This window comes from Ostrinia nubilalis, chromosome 28, assembly GCF_963855985.1.
Source record: "Ostrinia nubilalis chromosome 28, ilOstNubi1.1, whole genome shotgun sequence".
NCBI classification, from domain to species: domain Eukaryota; kingdom Metazoa; phylum Arthropoda; class Insecta; order Lepidoptera; family Crambidae; genus Ostrinia; species Ostrinia nubilalis.
Window position 1 is genome coordinate 3359723 of NC_087115.1, and position 17809 is coordinate 3377531.

A 17809-nucleotide genomic window follows, 5' to 3' on the forward strand; every position below is an offset into this window, starting at 1 on the left:
ATGGCTATAGCGTAACTACCTATTTTTTGAAGAAGTGACTCTGGATCCTTGTAAAGACACATTTTTGGGGTAAAAAACTTTCCTTTAATGAAATGAAGTTTAGAACTAGGCTTTCAAATGGTACCAATGTTGGTGGGAAATGGGGATGCAAACGTTTGATAAGTGCTTGTCGCGGGAGGTGCGATTTATTTGATGTCGAGTGTATATTTGGGACGTGTATAAGTGCCCTGGAAAGGGCCTATGTACTGAATAAAATTTTTGAATTTGACTAACATATTACAGACCAGTCAGCGTCATACATAGTTAGTGACATCCAAAGTAGCCAAAAGTTCGCAAAACGGTTGTGTTGTGTTGTCAACTTTTTGGCCACTTTGGGTGTCACGAACTATTTGACGCTGACTGTATACGCGAAAGTAGTTAGAATGGAGAGGTGTTTTGTTACTTCACGCAAAAACTACTGGACGGATTTTGATGAGTAAGCCCCGGTAATTCACAATCACACGTTTGTCGTTAATCGCTTTTTCTTCGCCGACATCCGCTAGTGAATATGCGTGAAATCACGCTTGTTCGTGGTAAAAACCCTTTGTTTGCGAGTAGTTCTATTTGATTGTTGATTTAATTATCTCAGAACTAAAGGTCCCAGGTTCGATTCCCAGAGGGGGCAAAATTTTATGCTTGGTTTGGTTGGTATTAGGCCTTGTTTAGTCATGTCATCAAGTGTTTCTTCGAGTTATATTTTTGTCACCGAACTAATTTTAAACCTTGAAGAAATCGTTTGCCTTAGGTGGGACGTGAACCCACGACCTTTCGCGTGCCGGGTGAATGTTCTGGCCACTGAGCTACGGAGACATTGGTAAATCTGTCGAAATTTAAGTGTTTTTACGCTGTGAGTCATCACCGTTTCATCAATGTACCCTTAATTACTTAAGGGTTCGAAGCACCCAAGGCAGTAGTTTTTTTAGGTTTTAAAGCAAGTTTGAAATATATTAGCATTTATCGTCATCAGGTCATTTAGTCTCCACTGCAGGAGCAAGACCCTCCCTAAGCCAGACACAAATAGAGAATTTTCCTACACTCCCCACGCTGCCCAAACTACATATTTGTAGAGGCCTGATGTTCGCACAGCTGTCCCTTAAGTCCCCCATCTGTATCTCTATCTAATAACTAATAAGTTAATAATAAGTTCAGAATACCCATTAATTTTGGGACTTATTTCACCTCTCGTTCCCACCGCTGCAACTCCTGTGTAGCCAGGATCTACAGCTTGACCGCCAATAACCTAACCAGTGAAGGCCAAATCTCTAGGAAAATTTAAACTGTCATTGGCCCCCGCAACGAAATTAATCAGTAGAAGATAGGAGTTCGAAATCAATGATCTACTTCAATCCAGTGCAAAGCGGATCACAGATGACGTACAAAAGCTTAAATAAATGGATCGTAAAGAAAAAGATATAAAAACTCCAAAACCCAACCAAACTCGTTTTACGGTCGCTCGTTGTATTTATTTTATGATATAAAATGTATTGGCCATGACCGTCACATACATCCTTAATGAGAAGGCCGGATTATTAATCTGGTTGTACACGTTAAATTAAAGTAAAGCGCGGATTAAAGAGCGTTTCACACTTGCCGCTTTGGATTTGCATGCTTGGAGGAGGACCAAAGTGACTGACATAGCCCGCAGAATCGCTAAAATCAAGTGGCAGTGGGCGGGGCACATAACTCGTAGAGCTGATGGCCACTGGGGCAGAAAAGTTCTCGAGTGGCGACCACGAGCCGGAAGACGTGTGGGCAGGCTACCCACAAGGTGGACCGATGATCTGGTGAAGGTCGCGGGAAGTGCCTGGATGCGGGGAGGCCTTTGTCCAGCAGCAGACGTCATTTGGCTGAAACGAACGCACACTGGCAGAATTCCGTGCCACACTTTTTAATGTACTGACCATCTGTTGTATCAGGAAAAATCTCACATCTCTTTTTCCACCACTGCAAGTATTGCAACTCCTGTATAGCCAGGATCTACAGCTTGGCCTCCAATGAAACCCAACCAGTAAAGGTTGAGTAGTAAAGGATTGCTTACTGTCTTGGAACCTGCAAAAAATTTAATCAGAAGAAGATAGGAGGAGTTCGAAATTTAGTATCATTGGCTCAACTCTACTTTTCTGTAAGACCACGCTTTCTCTAATTACCACACGCAAATGGAGGATTTGGCCTACACCAAGGATGTTATAACCGTAACCGAAACTATCAGATATCCGAAATAAAAAAATATCCGTAACCGTAACCGATTCAAAAGTTTCGGATAGTTTCAGATAAAGGCGGAGTCTAAATCTTAATATTTGTAACTTATCTGGCATCCCCTGGCACCATTCTGATATACCCACCTGTTTTACCTTCATCGTAGATATCGTCATAGTACATTAAGTCAAGTGGCTATTTCTCTTTATTGCTATCTGAATTTTACCTTTTTAAAATTCTAATATCCGTAACCGAAATTATCCGAAACTTTCGGATAATCTGAAATTATTTACTATCCGTAACCGAACCCGTTATAATATTATTATAATATCCGTAATAGTATCCATAACCGAAACTTCATATCCATAACATCCCTGGCCTACACTCCCTACGCTGGCCAGATGGGTTGAGGCAGTAGGCCTGATGTTCACGGGACTATTCCCACCTCTCGTTCCCACCACTGCAACTCCTGTGTAGCCAGGATCTACAGCTTGACCGCCACAAAAACCCAACCAATGAAGGTCAAGTTTGTCCCGGGGGAAAGTTAAACTGTCATTGGACCCGCAACGAAATTAATCAGAAGAACATAGGAGGAGTTCGAAATAAGGTTCGACTTCCCTCCATTGCAAAGCGGATGACAGGTGACAAACAAAGGTTTAAAACCTTTAAGAAAAGATAGGCCTGATGTTCGCATATTCGTTCTTTAGTTACTTTTTTACGACATCCACCGCCAGAGTTAGGGGTGTTCCTTTCTGCATTCTGCTGGAATCACACGGCTAGGTGCGGTAGTATGTAATGTATTACTTATGAATGGTATGACTTAGCAAACATAGCAAATGTGCACCACGCCGTACATAAAAGGTAGTCGGTCACGGGCATACAGATCAAATTAAGTTCAAGACGCACCGGTTTGCGGACGTAGCATTGTGCCAGTCCTGCTAATGTTATGCCAATATAGCATAGCACGTGATAACTGTAGGTCTAGCGCTTAACTCAATCAGTGCCTGAGGTGTTTTTGAGACGTGTACGCAGAAGTCCTCCCACTAGGTGGACCGACGATCTGGTGAAGGTCGCGGGAAGAGCCTGGATACGGGCAGCGCAGGACCGGTCGTTATGGAAATCCTTGGGGGAGGCCTTTGTCCAGCAGTGGACGTCATTTGGCTGAAATGAAGGAACATGCACATCTAACTATACACTTCGTTGCAAATTCGCTCTACAACTGTACAAAATGCGCAGACGCATGTAAAGACAGCACATTTTCGTTGCAAACTCAACCTTACTCCAACTAAATGAGGTGCATTATCCTTTTAACACGCTTTATACCAGCGCCTTGATGTCGATAGCACATCACACTTCCATTTTGTTGAAAAATCAACTTAAATCCAACTACATAAGGTACAATAACATGATATCGACGTAATAAAGTTCGTAATCGCATGTTAACTAGACTGCACATCAAACGTAGCTTCGTAAATTTTCGTTGAAAAACCAACCTTACTCCAACTACACAAGGTGCATTATCCCAATACGCATGTTACCGGCGCGAGCGCAGACTGCGCGTCGCGTAAGTCATGAGGTCTATGAACCTATGGACCAGGCTTCGAAAGCGAATTAATAACCCGGTCGAGTTAACTGCGCACCTGGCAGCCGTGACGTCACAGACGCTCTGGTACGTACGGGGTGAACGCGGGGAGGTGTGCGGGTGAGTGCGAGGGAGAGTCGCATTCCAGCGAGGTGCGCAGTTAGCTCGATCGGGTTGTGCGTACAAAAAATTCGGAGCGAAGCGATTTCGAAGTCAACTGTCACGTTTGTCGACGGATCAGAGTACCGACTCACTAATCGACAGTCTGATTCCAATAAAAGTGATTAACGCCCGTATTCACAAACATTACTATCAGGTCTCAGAGGGGACGCACAGGGTGACACGAACCAATCACAGAGCTCTATTCAACGCTGTGCGTTCTATTTGCTGTTTCACTTAAGCAAGCATCGTTTGTGGATACGGGCGTAAGTTTCTTCCGCTACTTCTACTCAGCATTAGCCCATATGTTGTCCCGAAGTGGTGGTAGGCCAAGCTATTTGGGACGTGTATAAGCGCCCTGTAAAGGGCTTAGGTACTAAATAAAAGCTTTGACTTTGACTTTCAGTCCATGGCAGTCCATAGCAGGTCAGCAGAGGTCACTAGTGAGCGCGTTTGATGTAACTCACACTCAGCCCTCTTGGACGCAAGTTTAATCGCAGGATCGCCACAAGTAGGATCTCCCGCTGTTTTCATCCAGGCACTACCAGCAATCTTCTCGAGGTCGTCGGTCAATCGAGTAAAAGGGCCTACATATTAATAAAGAATTTGAATTTGAACACCATTAGCCTATTTTCGCCTTTCGGCTTTCATTTTGTATGTTTTTTTTTAAAGAATATTAGCAATCCCGTTAACCCCTTGTGGTAAGCTAAATATGCTTGTATTACGAGTGGGTTCACCGCAATAGTCGAGCGGCGGGGATCGGACCCGCGTTCCTCGGATCACGAGTCGGCCAGTCTATAGTATAGGGCCTATACTATAGGCTATCGCTTCAACATTTTACATAGCAACCCAGTTTCAGAATGTTCTCTAGGTGTGTCGCTCTACTAATAGGTGTATTTACCCAATTTACAGCATTCTGGGGTAATTGCTCATTACTCACACTTACAGTGTCAACAGCGCGCCTTAGGGCTTGTTCTTTGCACAAACTATGGGTTGGTGATGATAAGATTTAGTACACGGTAATCCGTACGCTGCCGGTACAGTGGACGCACTGTGAAACATTTATCCGTTTTGTACGATGCGTCCGTTGCGTACGATACCGACGAGTGGACGCATATCGCAACTGTGTCGTATGTTACCAGTGATGACATACGGCTCCGAAACATAATAATATCCTCTCACCATAGGCCTCATAAAAAAGCTCAAAGTTGCACAGCGTGCTATGGAAAGGGCTATTCTCGGTGTTTCTTTACGAGATCAAATCAAAAATGACGAGATCCGTAAACGAACTAAAGTCACTTACATATCCCGACGGATTAGCAAGCTCAAGTGGCAATGGGCAGGGCACATAGTACGCAGAACTGACGGCCGATGGGGCAGCAAGGTTCTGGAGTGGAGGCTACGTACCGGAAAACGCAGACGTCCACCCACAAGGTGGACCGACGACCTGAAAAAGGTAGCAAGGCGCTGGATGCAGGCCGTTACCAACCGTGCGATGTGGAAAGCATTGGGGGAGGCCTATGTTCAGCAGTCCTAGCATAGGACGTCCATTGCTGAAATGATGATGATGATGATCGCAACTGATGTACCAACTCAGTCATAGAATTATGCGTGTGACAGACCAAGAACTAACTCTATAATTGTTACTTACTGTCCGTGGTATATCATCATCATCATCATCAGGTCATTTAGTCTCCACTGCAGGAGCACGACCCTCTAATTCACCAGAGGCAAATGGAGGATTTGGCCTACACTCCCCACGCTGGCCAGACGGGTTGGGGAGGCCGTGGTGTATATCTTTCCTTAAAGGTAAAACCTTTGTTTTGTCTCCTGTCTTGCTTTGCACTGGAGGGAAGTCAAACCCTAACTTCGAACTCCTATGTTCTTCTGATTAATTTCGTTGCGAGTCCAATGACAGTTTAACTTTCCCCCGGGACAAACTTGACCTTCACTGGTTGGGTTATTGGCGGTCAAGCTGTAGATCTATACAGGAGTTGCAGTGATAGGAAAGTGTGGTGGTAGAATAAGTCCTGAATCCGTCATTCGATTTCTACAGTAGTTTTCTAGATCCGTATTTTGACGGAGTCGGATCGGTCGAACGTACCAACTTAGTGTGAAAACGCTCTTTAAGGTGCTCAATTAAACTGGAGTTAGCTCAATTTGTTGCAGTTTTTCCAAAGACAACTCGCCTATCTACCACCCACGTTAAGGGCAGTGGTTGCATAACTTTTACATCTTCACATTGTCACCTACTATTAAAACGTATGGGATCTTGAGGTTCTATTTGCAAAAATGAACCTTGCTTCTCCCGTTTAAAATATGTCCACTGCTAGACAAAGATCTTCCCCAAGGATTTTTTTTTAAATAAAGATTATTAGTAATTTGTTATTACACAAATTACTAATACTCCCGTTACGGGACTATTCTAGGGTTTGCTCCCGGGAAATCCCGGTACTCATTTTTCCCGGGAATTCCCGATAATCTAATCCTTTATCTAGTTCCGGTACTGACGATGCAATTCCCGGGACTTTCGGTACTTTCGGGACTTCAATAATTTATTTTTAATAACAATTTTTTGACTAGATGCCATCATCTTTTTACGTACACACTATCAACAAATGAAAAAATATTAATAATGTTCCTAATTCATTACCTACTATCCTTTTAAGACTGATTGTTTTATCTGATTGTACTTAGGCCCGGTTTTTTGATTCGTAGTTAAAATAACCAATAGTTAAGTTTGACAGATGTCAAATGACAAGTGGTTAAATATCAGAAAAAAATGTTTTTCGAACAACGGTTAGCTTGACTTTTAGTACATTTTTTAACTATTCGTTAACATTTTGTTAATATTTAACCATTAGTAGCAAAATTTAACAATTAGTTATTTTAACTATGAATCAAAAAACTGGGCCTTAGATACTACTTATTATTTCTTTCAACAGCGTGTTTTTTTATAAACCTAATTTAGTTAATTTATGTTTTGTCCCTAAGAGTAGGCGCACACCGTTGTTTTTCGTCGGCCGATAGTTTAGTCCGGCAGTTGATCAGTATGGGCATGTATGGGAGTGCGCACACCCGCACACTACGCCGCGCCGATTCGATTTGGCCGATTCTTCATACAAATTAAAATCGGGCACAACTATCGGCCAACTAAAAATCAACGGTGTGCGCCTACTCTAACTCTTGTCGCTGCCAGTATTTGACATTGATAGAAAGTGAGAAAACATATTTTAACTAAAATAGGTTGATTAAACGATTGTTGCTTTTTATGAATATGGCGGTTATGATTTTTAATAGGCATTTATAACTAGTTTTGTCGTGTTGTGTAACTGTTTGGACTGATTTATTATTAAGGTAACAAACCAATTGAACTGAACAGAAAAAGTTTAATATTTTTGTTAACCTATTTACATTTTTATTAAAATTACGTACAAATTAGGTAATTTGTTTTTAATAAATAATAACCATTCACGTGGGTACCGAAATTCCCGAATTTCCCGGTTTTCCCGGTACTGGCTTAGACCTGGTACCGGGAATTCAGTAACACTCCTTAGTACCGGGACTTGCAACCGCTAGCTATTCCCACCTCTCGTTCCCACCGCTGCAACTCCTGTGTAGCCAGGATCTACAGCTTGACCGCCATAAAAACTCAACCAATGAAGGTCAAGTTTGTCCCGTTAGTCCCTCGTACTAAGCTAAATATGCTCGTATCACGAGTAAGCTCACCACAATAGTCGAGCGGCGGCGGGGACCGTACCCACGTTCCCCGGATCACGAGTCGGCCAGTTCGACCCCTTCACCGTTCGGCTATCGTGGCTTCAAATCGGCTATCGGGATTTCCAAAACGACCAGCTCAAAACTCGGAGCATGACACTACATTTATCACAGGCAAATGGAGGATTTGGCCTACAGTCGCTTCTTCTTCTTCTTCGACATTGCTCCACCGGGTCTACCGGAACTCAATGGCTCATCTTCATCATCATCATCGTCATTCAGCCACATGACGTCCACTGCTCAGTATTAGGCACAATTTTGCAATTTTTTTTGAAGTTTGGGAGCCACTGGTCTAGGGCAGGTTATGATTCTGGCGCAGCCAGTCATTAGTGCCCAGGAAGTGGCTGTGTGTCGAGATTGACTGTACCACTTTCTACGTCTGAAGTACAGTCGGGCACATAATGACAACCCTTTGTTGGTGACAACCTGTTGTTTTTATCCTTGAAAAATTTAACTTAGCGATCAGTAGGCATATTTTGGGATCTATTGAGTGATCCATGGGCATTTTTTTTGCCTATTTATTTATTTTAATCTCGTGTAAAAGATATGTCTTATAGGTAAGTAAATAAATAAATAAATAAATAAGTAAAACTCAGAACTGTAGAAGCGCTTTTTTTAAGTTTATTCGCCAAAAATTAAGATTTTTTTAAGAAAAAGGCAACGTAGCGTAGCATAACTTTAACTATAATAGGTTTAGTTGAAATTACCAGACATTTCTATTGGCAAAATGTCATAAATTACTACTTTATATGACACAATCAAAATGGAGAATCAAATTTTGACAGCTCATAAAAATAATCTAGCTAGAGGTAGAGTCGAGTTTTGACACTTTTGACCATAAATTTTAAAGTTTAGATTCAACATGGTTGTACAAGACTGTACCAGTTTAGCCTGTAGCATGATCCCTATACATAAACTTAAATTAATTACAAGCCAGCCGGTGATTTACCACGCTATGAACTATATTTGATGTTATCACTGATAGTGCAAGTGCAACTATGTTGCATCTAGTGGAAAACCAGAGGGGCCACTTCGAAAACAGAATGGACTGACGATTTAGTGATGGTCGCGGGAAGTGTCTGGACGCGGGCAGCGTAGGACCGGTCCGGTCGTTGTGGAAAACTTTAGGGCAAACCTTTGTCCAGCAGTGGACGTTATTTGGGTGAAAACTGGTCAGAACTCAGAAGGTAGCTTAGTAATTCTAAAGAATAATTTAGGGTTTCGTTCGTTCATTAATTTCAGCCAAAGGACGTCCATTGCTGGACAAAGGCCTTCCCCAAGGATCTTCACAACGACCGGTCCTGAGCTACCCGCATCCAGATACTTCCCGCGACCTTGAGCAGGTCGTCGGTTCTCCTCGTGTCTAGTGGGAGGCCTGTCTACATTGTCGTGGTCAATAATACTCAAGAACTTTTCTGCTCCAACGGCTATCAGCTCTACGAGCTATCTGCTCTACCCACTGCCAGTGGCAATTTAGGGTTTGGGGAAACTAATGAATGATATTATTTTTGTGTTCAGCGGCTATTCTGGTTCCATAAAGTCCCAGTAACACTGCGACCGGTACCGATATATTGTGATCGCCACTGTTTTCCTTACAGTTCGCCTCCGAGTACTGCATCCATTAGGAAGTGCAGTATCTTTTGGGGGGCGATATGTTTTACATCTTGTGGGCTTAGGATGTGTTTGTCCAGGTGTAAGCTACGCTTGCGCATCAAAGCCACGACAGCCGAACGGTGAAGGTGAAGGGGTCGGAGTGGCCGACTCGAGATCCGAGGAACGCGGGTTCGAATCCCACCGCCGCTCGACTATTATGGTGAGCCCACTCGTAACACAATCTTATTTAGCTTAACGCGAGGGGCTAATGGAACTATTAGTAATTTGGGCAATACAAATTGCTAAGTACTGCAGTCCATGAGTCCAAACTAATTAAGCTAAGTTAAAAAAATCCACCTACTCGCAAGTCCGCAGTCCCAATCAGTAATCTCCAACCTTAAAAGGTATTAACTAATGTTAACGTTTTGCATTACTCAACCGGCGCGCCCGAAGATGGTCACTTGTAGTAAGTTTAAGTGTGCCACGATAAACTCGGTTTGTCAACAGGGCTTGCGAAATATGTTGGTTTTGGTTTGGTTATTGGTATTTTGCATTTGATAACACCGCTCTATTGGGTTGATAATACCGAGAATACGTTATCTACATATACCCCCTAGATAAGTGGCAAAGAAGCGTGACAATAGTAATAAAAGAAACTCTTATGTAGGCTTTTAAAAAGCACTTTTACACGTCCCAGTATTATGTTATTATTTATTTATATTAACCGGCAGACAGTGGTGACTGAGTTTGTTGCGGCGCCTCTTCTCAGCACTTGCCAAATGTCAGTCTCGAAGCGCTGGTAGGGTAAAAAGATTATGAGATGTAGAGGCTCCTTAAGAGCAAAATGACGATTTGTAAGAACTATTTATTAGTCTAAACAAATAAAGAAAAAATAAAACCCTTCTACTGCTTCGGGACAATAAATGGGCCAGTGCTGAGAAGAAGCAGCTCAAGAAACTCAGTCACTATTGTAATTTCGAAAGGATTTCGTTTCGTCGATTTTTCGCTTCGTGATTTTGATTTTCGCAGCGATCAAAAAGCGCCCCTTGTCTAGGCTGGCTAACATCAATTTTTTTCATGCCATAAAAAACAAGTCAATTGGTCAATTAAGAAGTCACATGCATTTCTTTTGACAAGCCGGAAGAAGTAGTGTTGGCCTCCCGCTCCCACTAGGTGGACCGACGATCTGGTGAAGGTCGCGGGAGGTGCCTGGATGCGGGCGGCGCAGGACCGGTCTTTGTAGAAACGAACGATTCATTTCTCTCATAGTATATTTTCTAAAGAAACACCATCAAATAATGTGTTATGAAACCCGTCTCTTCTCATCACCGATTTAAGATATAAGTACATCAGGGAGAAACCGGCACAACTATAAAGATGTCAGATAATCATCTTGCATTGCGTAACTGAGGCCCAATTCGACTTTATAATTACTTGTATGCGTGTAAACATGGCTATTTATCCAACGTCATTATCTTAACGCATTCACGAAACGGTTTGTGAAGCAAAATCGGAAGTATTTTTGTAATTAAGTAGCAAAGAAATGCGCTTGGACATTTTACACTGAGCCAAGCGAAGCGGTACTTACTTACATCCAGATAATGAAAGCAGCCGATCCTAACAGCATAAACAATATGCCATTATTATATTTAAAATACCCCCTTTTCTACTTAAAAACCTCCACTGCTGGACATGTTCCTCCACAAATAATTTCCATCACGAAGTCTTGCGTTTTCAGACTTTCAGCAGACCTATAGAAAGACATCTTTATGCTCATTAATATTTGTACCGTTCGGGGATCGAACCCGCGTCCTCTAGCATAGTAGCCCAGTCGCGCATCGATGACTAAAGGTTTTCTAACCTATTCTTCCTTTTTGTTCCAGACCAGCACAGCGGGTTCCAGAGCATTGCCCTGGCTGAATCCGACCCCACCGCTCCTAGGGACTCTCCCAATGTCGGCAACCCCCCTCCCCCCACCCCGAACCAGAATGACAGAACGTCAACAGTGTCAAAAGCCTCCAAGTCTGACGACGATTTTGACGTTAACGAATACTTCGCTAGGCTGCAAGGCACGAGATATGTCAGCGCTCCTATAAACAGCACACTAAAAGAAGACCCCCAAGTGGATTTGCAAGCGACAGAGGAAAACCTGGAAGAAATAAACCTGAACGAACCAGAGAAACCAGTAGAAACGCAAAGCATCACGGCAGATATAGCGCAGAATTTCTCGCAACTGCCAACGGTCTTACCCCAAGTTGCTAGCGCTGTCTTCAGCTCTTTCTCCAATTTGATGAACTATAAGAGCAGAGAGCAGACTCCTGATGAGAAACCCTCTGAATATAAAGAAGTCCATAAGGATGTGGGTTTCCCAAGGCCGGATAATGTGGGGTTCCCAAGGCCGGATGATGTGGGGTTCCCAAGGCCGGATGATGTTGGGGTGCCGATGAGGACAGAGGATGTAGCGTTGATGGGAATGGACGAACCGGCGGTGCCGAAAGAAGTCCCGCCGCCTCCGACCGTGCCTCCTCCTAGTGGTGAGTAGTATTTAATTTTTTAATATTCTTCTGGTTTAGTAGGAACCTGCTTATCATCATCATCAGGTTATTTAGTCTCCACTGTCTCCAGGTAATAATATGATCTATGGTGTAGCGATCTTACCCATAAGATACCTGTTTACTCGTGGCTTGGAGGCATTCATGCACCTTCATGGCTGTAAGACTATTTAGAGCCAAATGAGCATTTGGCCTACACTTCCCATGCTAGGCAGATGGGTTGGGGTATTGCCATATTTATCCCTAAGTTTTAGTTTATTCCCATGAAATCCATGGGAAGAGGGTAAGTGGTCCTATCTACTCTATTGGAAACACTAAGGAACTGGCTATTTTATAAAACCAATCAAATCTTTCCTCTTTCTAATATTAGTATAGAAAACCAACACGATCAAAGATTGAACTGTCTCTCAGTAGGTCATTAATAAGTACTGCACTGATTTTGAATTTCCCAAATTGTATTAATTTTATGGGTTTTCATGTAACAAAACCACCGAATGTTAGACCTCAGTTTCTTCAACACGGTAATTTTTTCTTCGATTAAGTTTACACTTATACATACAAATCATTGGGTAGAGTACGTAGGTACTCCACCTTCATAAAGATTCGTTGCTAAACTATTACGATAACGTTTAGTTAGAACGTTTGCGAAGACCTTCTCACGACATCCTGACCTTTATCATGACAGAAGGGCATTATAATTATTCAGAGTTATCGGTGCTTCCGTTGTAGTATTAATCGAATCGTGAACGTCGTCTTAATAGTAAATAATACGTATGTATACTTTGCGCCGGTAGAGATGAGCAATTTTTATAACATAAATAAGCGTAAACTCGCACTAAGCGATTCGATGACTCTTTTATAATGCGAACAGCTAGGGACTGGAACTCGCTGCCTGCTGCTGTCTTTCCTGAACACTATAATCCGGGCCTTTTCAAGGCGAGAGTGAATAGGCAATTACAGGGCAGATATGTACCATCCTAGACTGAAAATGAAACATACGAGAGTATGTTTCATTTCTGCTCGAGTCTTTTTTATCATCTATACTTCTATACTAATATTATAAATGCTAAAGTAACTCTGTCTGTCTGTCGGTCTGTCTGTCTCGCTTTCACGCCTAAACCACTGAACCGATTTTGATGAAATTTGACATAGAGATAGGTAGTTTGAGTCCCGGGAAAGGACATAGGATAGTTTTTATCCCATTTTTTGAAACAGGGACGCGCGCGATAAAGTTTTTCTGTGACAGACAAAATTCCACGCGGGCGAAGCCGCGGGCGGAAAGCTAGTAGCAAATTGCCAGTTGCTATTGGCGCAGAATGCATATTCATAGCAAATGATGAATGTATGTGCTTTTTCATTATTTAATCACCGGAAGAGTCTTGTAAAAGATTTGGCTGCTTGATTTGTTCTCATATCATATCACTTAACCTATTATATAAGCATGTATAATATTGTCTAAAATGGTGTATGTCTTGTTGGTGTTAATAAATAAATAAATAAATAAATAAATAAATATACCTATAAGTTCGTACCTATGTCAGAGGTCGCGGGTTCGATACCCGCATGGTAAAGTAATTTGTGTGCATGAACATAATTATTATGTTTATATTGGTTTGAACGTTTTAAATGTGATTTTGCATGCGTGGGAAGTGTTTGTAGTTTTATAATGTTATGTATATTTAAAATGCGTTTGTAAAATGTATTTTTTTATTATTCTTTATAGTAATTTATAAAATAAATTGCGCTTTAAGTACCAATTACTTTTTAACAATAAATTTTCCTAATATATTAATCTTATTTACAATAATATTTAACTATGAGTATTTTTAAAAATAGTTTAACAAACTCAAATAAAATTTAACGGAAAAATCGCAACATTTGGCACAATAGTAACTTTTTAAGAGAGCCTTTCATGTTGGTTACAGACCAAGAGCTAAGTTAGTTTAGTTTAACTCGCATACCTGACGAAGTCATCATCATCATCATCACTTCAGCCACAAGACGTCCACTGATCCACAAGACTGGACCGACGACTTCAGGAAGGCGCTGGATGCAGGCCGCTACCAACCGGGCGATGTGGAAATCATTGGGGGAGGCCTATGTTCAGAAGTTTTCTATAGTTGTGTGCAAACTGAAAACTACACAACACAAACTCTATGGGAAACTGCGTCAGCTACGAGTATGTGAGCTTTTGGTTTTTTTAGTCGGGAAATGCTTTACGCATATCCACTGTTCGTTGGGGACCGCCAGTGGGTTATGTGGGACTATCTCTGCCTGCTGCCTGCCACTAAAGGCGAGGCCTACCCACTAAAACTAGACGGTGTCCACCAGAGCCCAAGGAAAATGGGACCGCGAGTTATTGTCCTAACTTGGACATTAAAATAATTACTTACTTAGCTTAGATCTTGGTCTGCAACCCGTGTTACGTTTTGAACTGGACGTCAGTCGTGCGTTTGCAAGACCTCACATAAGAATGGTTTCGCACTACGTCCGATCCGATTCCGTGAAGGAGTAGTCGTAGAGAGCTATTTGTTTTGTTTTTTTTTATGTGACAGGCAAACGAGCAGACATTTGTATGGTAGTTTACGCACTAGTTCCTTTCTCTTGTAGTTTTTTAGATTCTTTTTGACGGATTCTGGTCGGACGCAGTGTGAAACCGCTCTACAAAACTTGTACTTTGGGTACCAGACAACTGTTGGTAATTGTAATTTTTATACCAAAGGATAAAACGGACACTCCGTTCCGTGTGCGGTTCTGCAACCAGGTGTAAACAACAAAAAGTCGGTGGCCTTTCTAGGCTTACGCGCCACTAACGTTCGGCTCAACACGTTGTTATTTCAAAGAGCAATATTTTTGAGCCAAAGGGCCACAACCCATATTTTTCTGCAATATACTTTTGACAGTGACAAATAGCAAGAAATACCAGCTAGTTTGTGAAATATTGCAGAAACATCCCGGCTATACTAGGTTTTAGTTAATTAACACGTTAATCTGACATCAGTGATAGATGCGCTTGAAAAGTATCTGACATGTAACATAAAATATACATAATTCAAAAACAAAGGTAAAACAACTATCTTTCAGATAAGTGACATGTAAACTTTTAGTTTGAGAGCTCACATTTAAATAATTCGTTTATTGGGGAATAGTCCCTATACCCACCGCTGCCACTCCTGGTTAGCCAGGTTCTACAGCTTGACCACCGCTAATAACCCAACCAGTCCAGACCAAGTTTTGGGTCACTGGATGGCCAGTTTCAAAAGTAACAAACCATTGGACAATCCACACAACTAGCTTCATAATACTATATTTACAATATTTCCAGTTTGTATTGGAGTTTTGTCTCATTCGTTTGGTGAAAAATCCACATTCAATTCTTGTCTTTTGCCTTCGTAATCTGTTCTTGTTGGGGGCTGACCACCTGGAATGATAAATATTCAAGAATTAGACTTACTTCTTCTACAAACTTTCACATTTATAAACCGTTAGATTTTTTGGCGGGAATGTAAAGAGGCAGTCTTATGGTTTTTTCCTCAAGAGTAAAATATTATATAAATGTGACGAAATAATAAATAAAAATAAATATCCTTAAAAAACTCTGGCTGTAACTATACGAGTATGTGCAAATCGCACAAAATAAACTAGATTTGTACCAACCATCATTTTTGTGTTTCGTCAACACCAATTCAGCTAAATCGGCCTTCGCTTTCGCTTCTCTCAGTCTCTCCCTCAAAATTTGCATCTCCATATCGTGTATCTCATTCACCTTCCTCAATCTATCCCTCCTTTCCCTATCCTTATCTTCATCGTCACTGTTTCCATTGGGTATGCTCCCAAAACTGAGGAGTTTTGGTATGATAGGGATCGGGGTGGTGCTTTGGCCTTGACAGTTTGTTTCTGGTGTGTGACGGTGGTGACTGGGAAGGGAGAAATCTGAACTGTTTTCTGATTTCGCTGTGTCTGGAATGAAAAAATGTAGTATTTTAGTAAAAGTGACTTAGGCTGGGTTGTACAAAAAGTCTGTCAAACTGTATACAAAAAACAATGGTTATGGTTATATTAATTTTAATGTTTCTGATTTAATTTAAATTACTTTAATCTTTTTATGTATCAGAATAAACAATATAACTAATAACTATGCATACAACATATTTTTGTTGAAAAATAGTGACCATTATCTCTTAATAAGATATCTATTTTTCACAGTATTAAAATTAAATCCAACTAGCGGCCGCCCGCGACTTCGTACGCGTGGATCCCGTTTTACCCCCTTCATCTATCTTACGCGGTTTAGATTTTTTCATACAAATGTTTTTTCTCGCTAATTCCCTTTCCCGTAGGAATTTTGCAATATCCTGTTATAACTAAGCTTTAAGTTTACTAAAGTACCTGCTTGCCAAATTTCAAGCGTCTAACTTAAGCAGTTTAGATTTTTCATACAAAAGGATTTTCCCGCTAATGCCCGTTCCCGTGGGAATTCCTAAGTATCCTATAACCTGCCCAGGAGTATGAAGAATAATTGTACCAAGTTTCGTTAAAATCCGTCGAGTAGTTTTTGTTTCTATAAGGAACATACATCAGTATCGATCACTAATCACCCCCTGATAGTTATTTTGAAAATATATTTCATGTACAGAATTGACCTCTCTACAGATTTATTATAAGTATAGATAGATTTCTTTAATTGATTAGACAAAAAAGTTTTCTTAGCAAAAGATAAGTTCATAGTAATAATTACTATAATGTCAAAAATCACAAATAAATGTTGCATAATAATAACAAAAATAAGTTATCAAAAATCAAATCTTACCAAGTCAAAAATGTATCGCTATACCGACCTGTGTTAAAACTAGGAGTACTTTTAATTATAATCGGAGCGTACAAGTCTTGCTCTCCTTGGTCTGACAGTGGGTCCGGGTTTGTAATACGTCGAGTGAATTCCTTCTGACGTTGCTTGAGATTTGCCCACAACCTTCTCAGCTGTTTACTTGTAACCTGGAAATGATATAAAATAAGGTTTTAAAGACAATAATTTAAATATCCCTATTTAAAAAAACACACTAGAATAATTCTTAAAATTCTAATTAGAATTTGATAAATACTTCTGTGACTTATCTTGTTTTGGTCTAAAACCTGTGAAATTAAATAAATAAACAAACAACTAAGTGCATTTAGCCGTGCCGGTGCATGTTGTAATTTATAGCGAACTATCTGTATGACTCTAATGGTGAAAGAATTTTCCAAATCGGTCCAGTAGTTGCAAAGCCTATTTAACACAAACAAACAACCAAATCTCCTCTTTATAATATTAATGTAGATTCTCTTTTAAGAATGTACAACTCTGTGGGCACTGGCCCGTAATATCCCAGACCTGGGTATAATAAAAATAAGGAGATATTTGTCTCGAAGCGCTGGTAGAGCCCAAAAGATAAGGAGACATGTAATGTGAATAAGGGCTACCTTTTCTTTTTTATTATTTACTATATTTTGACGTTCATAAGTGCCACTTGTGGTCTAAACTGAATAAATATTTTTTATTTTGATTTTGATTATGAACTATTTTACAAAGAAAGGGTCAGGAGCCCGTACATTCTAGATCAGAACTAGCAAAGGCAACCACGTATAAACCAGCTAGTTAACCACAAGCATTTAGTAGATTATTTACCTTATTATACGTAATACTAGGATGAGAGTTGAATTCCGCTGCCACTCGTATCCAAGCTTCGTTTTTGGTGCGGGCCGACGCCGCATCCGTACCTTTGTTTTCTACAATTGTCAAGTAAGTTTTGACGATATCTCTAAACACCCGTTTCTCCACAGGCGTAAATACATGTTTTTTGTTTTCCATTTTAGAGAAATAAACAATTTTCGCACAACCAAAATAGCTCTACATAATTTGACAGTGACATAT

The 17809-nt window shown here is 40.9% G+C and overlaps 2 protein-coding genes across 2 annotated transcripts in view; one reads left to right on the plus strand and one right to left on the minus strand.

Annotated features, from left to right (window-relative positions):
* The window catches only part of LOC135085479 (uncharacterized), a 140616-nt gene that overhangs the window by 85125 nt on the left and 37682 nt on the right, over positions 1-17809 (plus strand). The window contains exon 2 of the mRNA XM_063980270.1: positions 11230-11880. Coding sequence (XP_063836340.1) covers positions 11230-11880 — 651 coding nt within the window. The remainder of the gene's footprint in view (positions 1-11229; positions 11881-17809) is intronic.
* Positions 13645-17784, minus strand: LOC135085124 (uncharacterized). The gene is made up of 4 exons (XM_063979881.1): positions 17564-17784; positions 16737-16893; positions 15556-15858; positions 13645-15319 (listed from the first exon to the last, which is right to left on the minus strand). Exons 1-4 carry the CDS (start codon positions 17744-17746, stop codon positions 15243-15245), a joined length of 720 nt encoding a protein of 239 aa, XP_063835951.1. The 5' UTR covers positions 17747-17784; the 3' UTR covers positions 13645-15242.